Source organism: Populus trichocarpa, chromosome 13 (genome assembly GCF_000002775.5).
Source record: "Populus trichocarpa isolate Nisqually-1 chromosome 13, P.trichocarpa_v4.1, whole genome shotgun sequence".
In the NCBI taxonomy this organism is placed as follows: domain Eukaryota; kingdom Viridiplantae; phylum Streptophyta; class Magnoliopsida; order Malpighiales; family Salicaceae; genus Populus; species Populus trichocarpa.
The window spans coordinates 4311595-4325323 of record NC_037297.2 but is presented as its reverse complement, the minus strand read 5'-3'; the positions used below and the strand labels follow the sequence as shown (position 1 = coordinate 4325323).

At 31.7% G+C, this 13729-nt stretch overlaps 1 protein-coding gene across 1 annotated transcript; it reads right to left on the bottom strand.

Moving 5' to 3' along the window:
- Positions 1–6702: 6702 nt before the first annotated feature.
- On the bottom strand, positions 6703–8486 carry LOC7489674 (NADPH-dependent aldehyde reductase-like protein, chloroplastic). The gene is made up of 2 exons (XM_002319130.4): positions 8032–8486; positions 6703–7294 (listed from the first exon to the last, which is right to left on the bottom strand). Exons 1-2 carry the CDS (start codon positions 8412–8414, stop codon positions 6886–6888), a joined length of 792 nt encoding a protein of 263 aa, XP_002319166.2. The 5' UTR covers positions 8415–8486; the 3' UTR covers positions 6703–6885.
- Between the last annotated feature and the right edge of the window lie 5243 nt (positions 8487–13729).

Below are 13729 nucleotides of genomic sequence, written 5' to 3'. Positions count from 1 at the left end.
AAAGAACAAGTAATGCTATCCAAGAATGGCTTAGATAGGCTAGCCATCCTAGCCATTAATGGCTAGGAATGCAAATGCTAATGCATGAGAGTTTTGCATATCTCATGCATGTTATGCTACTATAAGCAAAATAGACTTAGATTACGCGTTGTTTATTTCGGTAGGCAATATATATATATATTTTTTTAATAAGATAGATGGTATATAGTTCATCCTAGGTGTAGTTAGAAAAAAATTTCAGTCGCGCGGCCTATATAGACCTCTGTATGGCCTCTTATGAAATAGGTCTAGGCAAATTTGCTTAGCTTAGTATCACTTAACTCTCTTTTTTTTTATTTTTTTTATTTTAATTGATGTCTTTTTTTAAATAAACTTAATTGTATTTATATTAATACCCTTTTTCTTTTTTATTTTATTTAGAGAGCCTCTTTTAAATAATGATGATTTTTTGGTTATACCTTTAATTTTCAAAGAAGTTTTTCTAATTCATTTATGATTTTTTTTTTATCTTTTGTATAGATAAACTATATTTTTAAAAATAAAAATATTTATTTTCAAATGATATTTCTAATATGTGTAGCCTTGCATATTATTTTTTTTCTTTTTATTTTATTCAATCAATTTAATATGTTTGTTTATTTATATTATCGTTTGATTAAATAAAAAATATTTTAATAAACAAAAATTAGCAAACTGATCGGGTAAATGTTCCATCTTGCAAAATTAAATATATTGATCTACATCTGTCTCTCAGTTTTTCAAATTTTATTTTTAGGTGTCGTTGATGATTTTTTATTTATTTATTAGCGCACATAGTTCTCGGTTTATTTGATTATATGTGTGCATAAACTTCTTGATTTGCACTTAAATTTTTTAAACTATAAAAATACATTGAAACAACCTTCATATACAATTTTTTAATGAAAAATAAAAATATTTAACACGCGGCAGAGCGCGGGTCAAATAATTAGTACCTTGTCAAAATTAGGGGTGAGCAAAAAAACCGAAAAACCGATTAAACCGAGAAAACCGAAAAAAATAACCGAAAAAACCGAACCGGTTCAGTTTTAAAAAAAAATACTATAAAAGCCCTTTTCTAAATTTTTAACCCTCGCATTCCCCCTCCTTCCGCATCCAGCAACCCCCCCCCCCCAAAGCCCTCACAAGCCACAACTCTCAAATCTCAATCTCTCACACTCTCGACATGATAAAAAATGAATTCTCCATCACTTTACAAAACTTCATGGCCAGATCTAGACTTCTAGTCGTCTAACAAAACTTCAATAAGGCTTCAATCTTCATCTTCAAATCTAGCAACCTAGGGACTGGTTTAGTGTATGCTTCAAATCTTCATCTTCAAGGCTTCAATGTTTGTTTCCTCTCATCGTGGTTTTGTGTCCTTTTTTTTTCTTTTTTAAGGTTGAAGCACCTCCTGCTGTAATTCCTGCTAAGGCTGAGAAGAAAGGTAAAGGCTTTATACATCATGGGTTACTGTGCTACGTTGTTTAACTGTTTGTGTGGCCTTTTTGGCTGGTTTAGTGTGGTATGTGCTGTTTATCGTTTGATTGTTGATTTTGGGTTTTGTGTATTGGGATTTTGAAGTCGTTGACTGTGTTTCTTTCAATAAATTTACTGAGAAAGAACGGTTTCTTATATAATGATTTGTGGTATTTTCTTATACAAAAAAGTTGTTTGATATTGTTTTTTGTTTAACTTTTATATTGGTCGTTTAGTTTCTTTCATAACCATTTTGTAATGCGTGGAGACGAGTTTGTGGTTACTGAAGATCGATTTAGAATAATGGAATGGTTCTTTGTTGTATTTTATCTGCTTGCAGTTGTTACATGTTTAAGATTTGTTGTTTGTTGAGTAATTGGGCTTTTGAAATTGTGGGGTTTGTAGGGAAGAACAAGAGGGAAGCTGGAGAAGCTGTAGAGAAGATTGTTAAAAAAACCTGGTCGGTTTGAATATAGGTTTTTTTGGTTTTTATGTTAAAAAAACCGAATCGGACCGAACTGAAACCGGTCGGTTTGAACTGATTCCGGTTCGGTTCCGGTTCAAATTTTTCAGTTTTTCAAAATTTTATTTTGGTTATTTTTTTAGATAAAAACTGAACCGAACCGAAAATGATCACCCCTAGTCTAAATGGTGTGGTCACCATCATCACCTTGTAGAGACCTCCAACTAAACAACTACATCTAGTACTATGAAAAAACTCTCGGCTACTAGCACACCTTAACATATTTTTCTAGTCTTGATGAGTGAGAATAGGGTGCCCACGCGCATAAACTAGTCTATATATTTATTAACAAATTATTTACAAGTATAAACTTTTATGCAAGATGATACCACATTTCTAGCCAATGGTCACAGTGCAACACACACCACATAAAATAGGCATCTCATTTCTCGATCAATTACTATTTTTAGACAACATGTCACTGATATTCATCAACCACTTCACTAATGATTAAACTAGATACTATCGATTGATGATGGACACTAACATTTCCATAATCAATTGTAACACCACTCTCCACATATCGAGGTAAGTTGAAGTTATCAAGGTTTATAAATATTTTAGGTCACTAGGTAAGCACAATAAGTCACAATTTTCTCAAACTTTCTATAAATTTATGTTTTCTCTCATTCACAACTTCATCAGTAGCATTGTCTATTGAGAACTAAACAAAAAGTTAGTTCATTCTCATTTCACACTTTTCACCTTTCACTAAAAAATCTCTTTCCATAACCAACAAAACTCCAGGACAAGAGAGAGTCAATAATCTATTTACCACAGGGAATCCAACTCCCCCAAGTTTTCAATAACCCCCTCAACAAGTGCAAATACTTAATGATGTTATTGCAACAATACAACTGCATCTTCACACTCTTTCTACTGCACAACAACAAGATCATATGAATACACTGTTAAGTATGCAATAATGACTCCAATTACATAAAGAGCTAGGTCAGAATGATATGTAAGTGAGTAGCGCTCACACTCCTACACTAAAAAGAAGCTGCATTCATCGCTCTCACATAAGACACTTCAAATAAGAATTTAGTCATTATCGATCTCCATCTGAGTGTCACTCACACACACTTATAGGAAAAAAAAAACCTAGGTGTGAGATGAGATCTACGACTCTACAACCTCTTGAGCATAACTCTTATCAAGTAGGAGAATCTTTATTTTGTCATAGAATATTGCACATTCGACTCTCCAAAGCATGTGTATATGCAAAAGCCAGCCTATACAACTATAAGGAATTCACTACCCTTCGAGAGCACATATAAAACATGAGAAGCATCTCAAAGCATGCCACACAAGATAATGGTTCTATGTGCAAAGTTCTTCCAATAATGTTTTATGGATTTGAACATGCATGGTACCATGGTTTAAAGCCTGACTCTATTTTTTATTTTAATGATCTCAAATCTAAACTCATCTCTTGCTTTAATATAAATATTACAGCTAAAAAGAGCATTACCGAGCTTTTCATCATCACATAGTGAGAAGGTATGAACATTATAATCTATCTTCAAAGGTTCAATAAGAAAATTCTCAACATCGAAAGACTTCTTGAACTCATTATCACCGAAACCTTGATTAATGGAGTCTATAACTATTCTTTATGAGAAATGTTATATACTCTCCCTCATAGAAATCTTTTTAGTATTAAACAGGCAATGGAAAATTATATCATGGTGGAAGAAGCAAGCGTGATTAGACAAGATCACCCATGTTTTCACCTAACAGATTCTCTCCAATGTCACTAGTATTTAATCAGAGCATCTAAAAGGAACACTAAAGGATATATTCATAATCACCTTACATTCTCATGGCTCTTAATTATTCTTATGATCATCATACAAACTAAGATGCTAGTTACTATCATAAAGAAAGAATTTGTGCCAAAAAACATAGTTCAGATTTTTATTTGGCCTTATATATTTATCATTTAAGAAGCTTGAAGTTCAATTTTTTTTATTAAAAAATAGAAGTATTTGTTAAAAAGGTTTGCTTTTTAATAAAGTAAATATATTATTTTAAAAAAGTATATAAAACTGATTATGAGATAAAGGATTAATGGTGAAACAAACTAAATTTTTCTTAAAACAAGTAAATTCGAGAGAAACTATTATTTTTCTTAAAATTATTTTTTAATGAAGAGTGTGAACTTTTGTTTTGAATTTCTCATGGTGTATTTATAGCCCATGAGTCTTGTCCTTCTATGAAGAGGAAGGTCTGGAGTGTAATTTTATCCTGATAGCCTTTAATGAGATATAAATATCCTTTACATCTATATTAATGTTTGATAGATATATGGTGGGTTCCCGGAGGACTTTTACACACCTAAAATGTATAGGGAGATTAGGATTCAAGACGTTAAATGTAGTCAAGTCCATGGAGGCTGAGCTCTTCCCCTAGACTAGACCTAAGAGAGGAGGGTCATATCCTTGGACGTGCCCCAGGTAGGACGGTGATTCCCTTAGATATGCCCCAGGAAAGATGGTGGACGTGCTAAGAGAGGATGTTCATTCCATTGGGCGTTCCAAAGAAGGATGTGGTCATTCCCTTGGGCGTGTCCAAGAGAGGATGGTGGGCGTGCCAAGGGAGGATGGTCATTCCCTTAGGCGTGCCCAAAGAAGGATGTGCATTCCCTTGGGCTTGGCAGTCGTGTTTGGGTCTAGCTAGCGCCAGACTCGGCGTTTTCGGTGTTGGCACACTGTCAAGCCTAATCGCGTTTGGGTCTGGCTAGCATTAGACCCAGCGCTCCCAGGGCTTGGCACGCTGTCAAGCCTAGCGCGCCTTCACTGGACGTACTTGTTTTCTTGAAAATTTATATCCGTAAATCTTTCTTGATCCAGTGTTTTTTTTTATATAAAAATATACTAATAAAAACTTGATTAATCAATTAGTATTTTAATTGAGATACCTGTTATTGTTTTCTGAATTATGGATTACCATCAAATGCATATATGTTTGTTTCATGTATAATAAGTACTTCAAAAATATTGGGTTGGGTTTTCTTCCTTGTTCTTTCATCCCTTGAAACCATTTTCCTTGAAAACCCAAACATGCTTGATAATTCAATATAAAAAACCAGAAATATATGTATTAACTTGCATGAGACGCAGCTTATGTTAGATAGAATATTATTAGATGATTATTATCTTTTCTCTGTGTATAACCAACCTCTTATTCGATCAGTTATTTAGGTTTCCTCCCTGTTTGTTTGCTGGAAAGTAGTTTTCTTTTGGAAAGTGAATTCCGGGAAAGTATTTCCCGATGTTTGGTAGTGTAATGGAAAATAAGTTAGAAAACATTTTCCAGTGTTTGGTTATGTCATGGAAAATAAGCTGGAAAATAACTTATTAATGTTTTATTTTTTTCAAGTTTATAAAAATAATGAGAAACAAATCTTACAAATTAAAAAGTTGAACAAATATAATTTCATAAATTATCTCAAATAAAATAAATAATAATCAAAATAATAAAGATCAAATAAAAAATTAAAAAATTAAAAGATGAAGAAATTAAAATAATAATAATTAACATTTCATAAATTATTTCAAATAAAATAAGTAACAATCAAAAGAATGAGGACCAAATTTGATAGATAAAAAATTTCAATTAAAAAATGATAAGGGAAAAGCAAAATAAAAATGAGGACCAAAGTTAATATAAAAATTAAATTCTAAGGGATGAAATTGAAAAACAAATATTCAAAACAAAATATATATATATAGCAATCAAAAGTTTGAGGACCAAATTTGATATAATCGGCAAATAATATGACATTTCTAAATTTTTCACAACTTCCGGAAAGTATTTTCCGCTCAAAATAAAAGGAAAACACTTTCCTGGAAACCAAACCAAATTTTTCTTTAATTGAAAAGTGTTTTCCGTTGACCAACTTTCCTAATGGCAAACAAACACAGGAAAGTTTGGAAAGTGGTTTCCCGAAAACCACTTTCCGGGAAAGAAACGCCCCCTAATTTCCTTCATTTTTCTCTCTCAAAGCTCTCCATAGGATGTCCCCTGCAACACATCTCTTTTTTGTGGGGTTGTCAGCTTAATTAATTCCAACAAATGGAGTAGCTGTTGTCATCCAGGTTCATGACAGCAGCATCCGGATAAGTGGAACTCTGCCCTGAAATGTTCAACATGGTTGTGGAAAAAAAGAAATTTCTGCCTTCTGAATGTTGCAAAAAAGCGATGTCATTGTCATGAATGCAGTGCAGAGTATAGAACGTATATAAATAACCTTCGATAAAGATTTTATGTTCACGCATAAATGCAACATCCCTGTTTCTCAGTAAGGATGGCTACAAATACTGGTCTAAAAATTACCACCCTCAAATCCTGAGGAAACATTCAAACATAGTTAATTGTAGTTAAACTTGCCATCCTGGGGAAACAACATTCAAACATATAATACCCATCTCTGTTCGTTCAACCAAGTAGATCAAGCATGCATTAGTAGCTCGCAACCTGTACGAGGAGACAGAACTAATTCACAAATATAGAGCTCATTCAGTGGGTCTCGCTTGATTTTGCTAAGCAAATACATTCAATGATGGTCAAATGCAAATCTGGACCTCATCTTCTGTTTTGAATTCTGTACAGGACATGTATTGCCAGAAGAAGTGGTTTATTCAAGGTAAATTAACAAATACGTGAGAAGCCTTGAATTATGTAAACGTAAAACTTTATCATTCATTATAAAACTGCTTATGAAAACACTAAGCATTTTCATACTTGTCTGCATTTGTGCCTAGCATGCAATTCAAGCTAGTTGACACAACTTTGAACAGCAACTTTTAAAACGTAGAGAATTATTCTTTCAAAAACTAGTAGGATGAATTTTTCAAATCCTATACATAACCACCATTGGCCCGAATTACCTGCCCATTAATCCACTCACTAGCATCAGTAGCCATAAACCCAACAACCTCTGCAATGTCCTTGGTCTCACCAAGCCGGCCTAGCGGGGACGACTCTATGTTGTTCTTTATCTGCTCCTCAGTTTTTCCAGCAAAATACATCTCTGTTGCAATAGGCCCTGGTGCAACACAATTTGCAGTAATTCCAGTTCCCTTCAGTTCCTTAGCTAATATCCTTATAATTGTCTCCACTGCAGCCTTTGATGCTGCATATGCCCCAAATCCAGGCATCAATCCACCGACCATAGATGATGATAACACTATTATCCGACCACCACCACCATGTTTCAGCCGATTTGCTGCTTCCTTGCAGCATAAAAATGCACCTCTAGTGTTGACACTGACAAAGACAACGTTTTTAAAGTTAAATCATAAATCATGCTGCTTTGAAATGAGATACAAACAGGAACTTGTATGCATTATAGCATAATCTGAGTTGGAATTTGATGCAAATTCTTTGCCTTAAAAAACAACTCTTTATAGGCCCCCACGTTCAACTTCACTATAAAATTTCAAGTACCCTCTCCTGGGCCAAGTTATTTAGATAACATTAGGTTATCAATTTTTTACTAAAATGTCCAAGTAAAGCTAAACAGACCTTTAATGATCTGGTTTCAAGCACCCTATCCATATTGGACTGGGAAAAAAATAAGGGATAGCAGAGCACCCTTTGCATATGCCCAGAATATACCATCAATGTTTTTGTCTTCCCAGCTTCAAGCTGACAATTCAAGCATTATGTATTTGTTGATCTTAAATTATCATGTGCAATATTTGGTTTGTTTTCTAATTGATGAAACATTGATATTTTTCTGCTAATTTTACTACTATAACTAGGTGTTCTCATTGAATCATTGCTCGAAAGAATTATTCTCAAAAGCCAAACTTTATCCAGAATCTGAGTCAGTCATCAAGTAATAATTTATTTCAGTAATTTTCCGACAGCATATCAAAACATACATTTTGTTTTACCTTCAAGCTATCATACAGCAAAATTCACTATTTACTAAAAACAAAAGCAAAAAAAAAAAAAGAGCTAAAGTAAAAAGACATCTCTTTGTTGGTTTATAAAAATACCTGAAAATATGATCAAAATCCTCCAAGGAAGTGTTGGGAATGGAAGGATATTTAGGATCCAATACACCAGCACAGTTAACCAAGATATGAAGTTGAGAGCCAAAGACTCTTTCAGCCTCATCAAAGAGAAACTTGACCTGGGCTGGATCGGAAACATTAGCTTGGGCTACTATGGCTCGTGGGGTATTGTCAACACAGGAAGAATTGATGTCATTAGCAACAAGATCAGCCTGTTCCTTGTTGGAAGTGTAATTGATAACAAGTTTTGCACCAAGTGAAGCCAAGTGGATGGCTATGGCTTTGCCAATGCCACGGGATGAGCCTGTGACTATGGCTACACGATCCTGGAGAGGGAGAGACAGTAGAGGTGATTGGGCGGCCATGATGTCGTGTTGGTGAAGAAGGAGAAGATGGGTTTAAAGTATCAAAGCAAGATTCTATTTAAAATATTTTTTAAATAGACTTTTGGATTGAACACGGCAGGTCAGACTTTTGGATTGAACAAGTTGTTTGGATTATTACGGTGCTGTCTGTAAACGTTAAGAGATATTGTTTTTTTAAAAAAACATTATTTGGAAATTATTAAAATAATTTTTTTATTTTTTAAAATTTATTTTTTATATCAATATATTAAAACAATTTAAATTTATAAAAAATAAAAATAAAATAATAAAAAAATTAAAAAATATTTTTTAATCACAAAAATAATTACTCTATATTCTACATTGTGTTTTGCTCATAATTATCAGACCCGATCTAGGGGTTAACCCGGCCCAGGAGCCGTGTCCCGGGTTACACGAGTTGACCCGGGTCAGCCAGAATCAACCTAGAAAAATTAAAAAAAAAATTAATTTTAATATTTCATATGAAAAAATTAAAAAACAATCCATGTGAATATAAACTATACATATTATAAATAATGAAGTTTAAAAGATTATTTCAAAATGTTTTATATCTCACATTAAAAAAATATTATGTTAGTATATTATTTTTTTAAGTTGAAGTATTTAAACCAAAACGGTTTTTTATTCCACATTGAAAAGATATAATTTTTTTCTTGTGAATATAGAGTATTACGTAATATACTAAAATGGCTCAGTGTCCTTCTTACTGTTTACATAGACACAAAGCAGCAGTGTAATGGCAGCTCAGCCCTTGACACAAAGAGTTGCAATGGCAGTGGGGGAGGGGTGGGGTTGTCTTTTCGCTGAGGTGCATTTGGCATTGAAGGGACGGTTGGAGAGAAAATTATCAGCACAAGTTTTGGAGGGGCTACAGGCCATGGGGAGCGGGCACCTGGTGCTGCCCACGCAAGGACAGCTGGCGCTTCGGCTGCCCGACCCTTGCTCGAGGCAGACCGAGTGCCACATGGCGTATGAGCGACCCTGCCCTGGAGCGGGGCAGACACGAGCATCCACGCCCACCCCCACCCCCATGTTGGGCCTGGACGCGTCCACGCCAACCACATGTATTAATATAATAATGTGTGGTATAAATATTATTTTCTCTCTTATAATTCAAAGTGTTCAGATCAGAAATAATATTATTTGTGTTATAAATATTATTATTTTTATTATAATTAATAGTGTGAATATTAAAAATATTATCATTTGTGTTATAAATATTATTATTGTTATAATTGATATTATTAATAAAATAATTAATAAATTTGAAAAAAAATATTATTAATATTAAAAAAATTATTTGTGTTATAATTATTTTTATTTTTATTATGATTAAAAGTATTAATATTAAAAATAGTATAATTTGTGTTATAACTATTTTTATTTTTTTTATAATTAAATGTCTGGGCGCGTCCACGCCCAACCTGAAATTGGGTCTGAACGCGTCCACACCCAAACTCAATTTATGTTTGGGGGCGTGCAGGCTCAACCTCATGTTGGGGTTGGACGCGTCCATGCCCAACCCCACGTTGGGTCTGGACTTGTCCCAGTCATCCCCATGTTGGACGTGGACGTATCAACACCCACCCCCACGTTGGCCTGGACGCGTCCGCGTCCAACCCTATATTGGCCCTGGATGCGTCTACGCCCAACCCCACATCAATTTTCTTAATATAATAATGTGTGTTATAAATATTATTAATCTCTTATAATTCAAAGTGTTCATATAAAAAATATTATTATTTGTGTTATAAATATTATTATTTTTATTATAACTCAAAATATTGATATAAAAAATATTATTATTTGTGTGATAATCATCCTTGGAATTCTTAATATATTTATTTATGTTATAAATATTATTATTTTTATTATAATTCTAAATATTCATATCAAAAATAGTATTATTTGTGTTAAAAATATTCTTATTTTTATTATAATTAATAGTATGAATTTTAAAAATATTATCATTTGTGTTATAAAAATTATTATTTTTATTATAATTAATATTATTAATAAAATAATTAATAAATTTGAAAAAAAATATTTTTAATATTAAAAAATATTATTTTTATATTATAAATTTTTACAGTATTTTTTATGAAAATAAAAAGTGAGTCTGTCGCGTAGCGCGGGCATCCAACTAGTATATACTAAAGGGTTTTAAATCTTACATTTAAAAAATAAAACATTCTTCTAGTATTTATATAGTGAACTTTGAAAAGGGTTAATAACCAACTAAAAAATATAAAAAAAAATGGATCTCTAGCTAGGAAAAAAAAAACATTTGAAAAAAAAAATTGGGTTTTGTCGGGTCCCCTAGGTCACAGGTCAACCGGGTTTTGCCGGGTTTTTGCTTATCCCGGTCTTTTGCCTTATCATGACCGATCCAGCCACCGGGTCGACCAAGTCCCGAATCAATAAGGGTTTAATAACTATGATTCTACCAGTAGAAAATATGTAGTCAATGCCACTACACTATCCTTTGAAGCTACACTCTAAAGACCAACCAATTAATACACCTAGGTAATGTTTGGTATACTGGAAGGATTAAGGACTAGGAGGGTGTTCGAGACAATGTTAGATATTATTTTTTAAAGTGTTTTTTATTTAGAATTATATTAAAATAATATTTTTTTATTTTTAAAAAATTTATTTTTGATATCAGCGCATTAAAACAATAAAAAAACACCAAAAACAATTTTAAAAAAATTCAAATTTTTTTAAAAGAGTGGTTGAACCGTGTTCCTAAACACCTCCTAGATTACAATAGACAATTAATTATCGTGTTTAATGTACATTCGACTGGACAATTTATTTTATTTTATATTTGATAGACATTGGACGGGACATGGCCAATCCGAGGTCTAGATTGGTATGAGTTTAAGAAAAAATATAGGAAGAATTGATTTGATATGACTCGGTTAAAAACCTAGGTCAACCTGTTACCCAGTCGACCCTAAATAAAACATGAGTAAAAAATCCATTTATTTTTTTAAAATTTTTTTGGTTAAAATAAGGTTGTTTTGATTATTTTTTATTTGGATCAACTCAGTTTGATCCTTCCGATCCATGACCTAAGATTTGTCTTGGGTTGATCCCCAAGTCAGGTTCTAAAACTATAATAATATCAACGTTTATCTATACATTGACTTGGGTCAACCCAGGTTTACCCTCCCGACCCGTGACCTGAGATTTGTCTCGGGTTGATTCCCAAGTCAGGTTCTAAAACTATAATAATATCAACGTTTATCTATACATTGACTTGGGTCAACCCAGGTTTACCCTCCCGACCCGTTACCAAGGCCTTGTCTCGGGTCGATCCCTGAGTTATGTTTTAAAACTATGATAATAATCACTTTTATACTTGAGTTGAGCCGGGACAATGCTCAACCAGACCTATGACTTGGGTCTTGACTCGAGTCAATCTCCAAGTCGGGTTTTAAACTTATGATAATAACCACTTTTATTATTACGTTGACCTGGGTCAACGGTCAATCCTACCAGTGACTCGGGCCTTGATTGGAGTTGACCTCCTAGTTAAGTTTTAAAACAATGATAATAACTATTTTTATCCTTAAATTGACCCTGGTCAATGGTCAACCTTACTCTCAACTCGGTCCTTGCCCCAAGTTGAGAATAACTATTTTTATTCTTACATTGACTCGGGTTAATGGTCAACCCAACCCTTGCACTGGGTTGACTAAGTCAATGGTCGACTACTCGACTTGATCCATGACCCTGGCTTTACCCCGAGTTGACCCTCTAGTCGGGTTTAAAAACTATAATGATAATCATTTTTATTTTTATGTTGATACAAATCAACACAAAACAACTCTTGTATAGAGAATTTGACAAATTTATACTATCTTTTTTAGTAGGAGAAACATTTTTCTACTATAATAATCTTAAACATAATAAAAATTAATTTTTATAATATCTAAAAATACACAGAAGAACTTCATAACAAAAATTATTTTGTTCAATTCATCTTTATCAAGTTTCTAAACACTACCTTATAGTTATAAATTGACAGTTCTCTCTTTTTTTTCTTTATTGGAGCATGATATTCCCACGTCTCATCATGAAATTATGGATATACTAAATTATTATTATTTTTAATTGTAATTAAAGCTTCTTGTAGGCATGATGGTCTATTTTGATTGTTTTATGTTTTTATTTTTATTTTGAATTTGGTGCAATATTAGTATTTGTTTATAGTCTGATCTAAATATTTTTCATTTTAATTTAACTTTTTATTTCAATAATTTAAATTAGATGATTATACTTTGCTCTCTACTTATAACCATATTTTTAGTTTTTTATTATTTTTAATGTATCAAATCAAAATTTTATATTTTATTGTTATCCGTAAATTGAGTAAATCAATACAATCATTTTACTTCTTATAATTTGTACGTGACAAAATAGAAATAGTGCTAAAATATTATCGATGAAATATATTTATTCTCAATATAAATCCATTTTAAAATTCAAATTTAGAATTTATTTGAAAACTCATTCCATTTTATCTTGTAACAGTTTGTTTTATCAACCTGTCAAATCCAAACATGTCTGCCAATTACAATTAATATTTTTAAAGATATTAATAGATTAAATTTTGGGGAAAAAATTTAAAATGTTTATTAAAATAAAAGGTTAAAATATCAATACTAATCAATAACTGAAACATTGATTAATATAAAAATATTATGTCTTAATTATAAAAAGATTTTATCAAAAGAGAATAACCATATAAATAATATATATCCAAAAAATTAGATTATAATAAATTTTTGAATAATTTAAGAGATCTTAAAATTTATTGTCTTTATTTCTTTTATTTCATATATTTGCAAAAAAAGGATGCAATATGCATGTTAAATGTGTTAAAAAAATAATTAAAGTAAATATTCTTGTTTATTGTTTTATCAATAAAAGAAAGAAATTAAGTAATTGAACAACTTAAAAGAATCAAGAAATTATTTTAATATCTAAAGATGATCAAGAATTTGTATAATTTAGTTTATTATATTTATTTATCTGTCTAATTTTATGGTTATATATACTCTACATGAGTTAAGTTATTAATAATATTCTATTCTATTTTAATTTTTTTATTAAAAATAAAATAAGAGAAACTTATATTGATCAATAATATTGAATTGTTACATATGGGTATATCTATAGAGTCAATACAATAAAAAGACTATTATAACAAATCAAACCAAATTATAATCATAAATATTTTTTTTTAATATCCTCTTATGGTAATCTTCAAATAATCATGTTTG

Excerpts from the sequence above, each read along its gene's own strand:
- LOC7489674 (XM_002319130.4), bottom strand. The coding sequence starts at position 8,414 with ATGGCCGCCCAATCACCTCTACTGTCTCTCCCTCTCCAGGATCGTGTA. Across the intron at positions 7,295-8,031 it reads GATTTTGATCATATTTTCAG|TGTCAACACTAGAGGTGCAT; the intron begins GTATTTTTATAA and ends TGTCTTTGTCAG.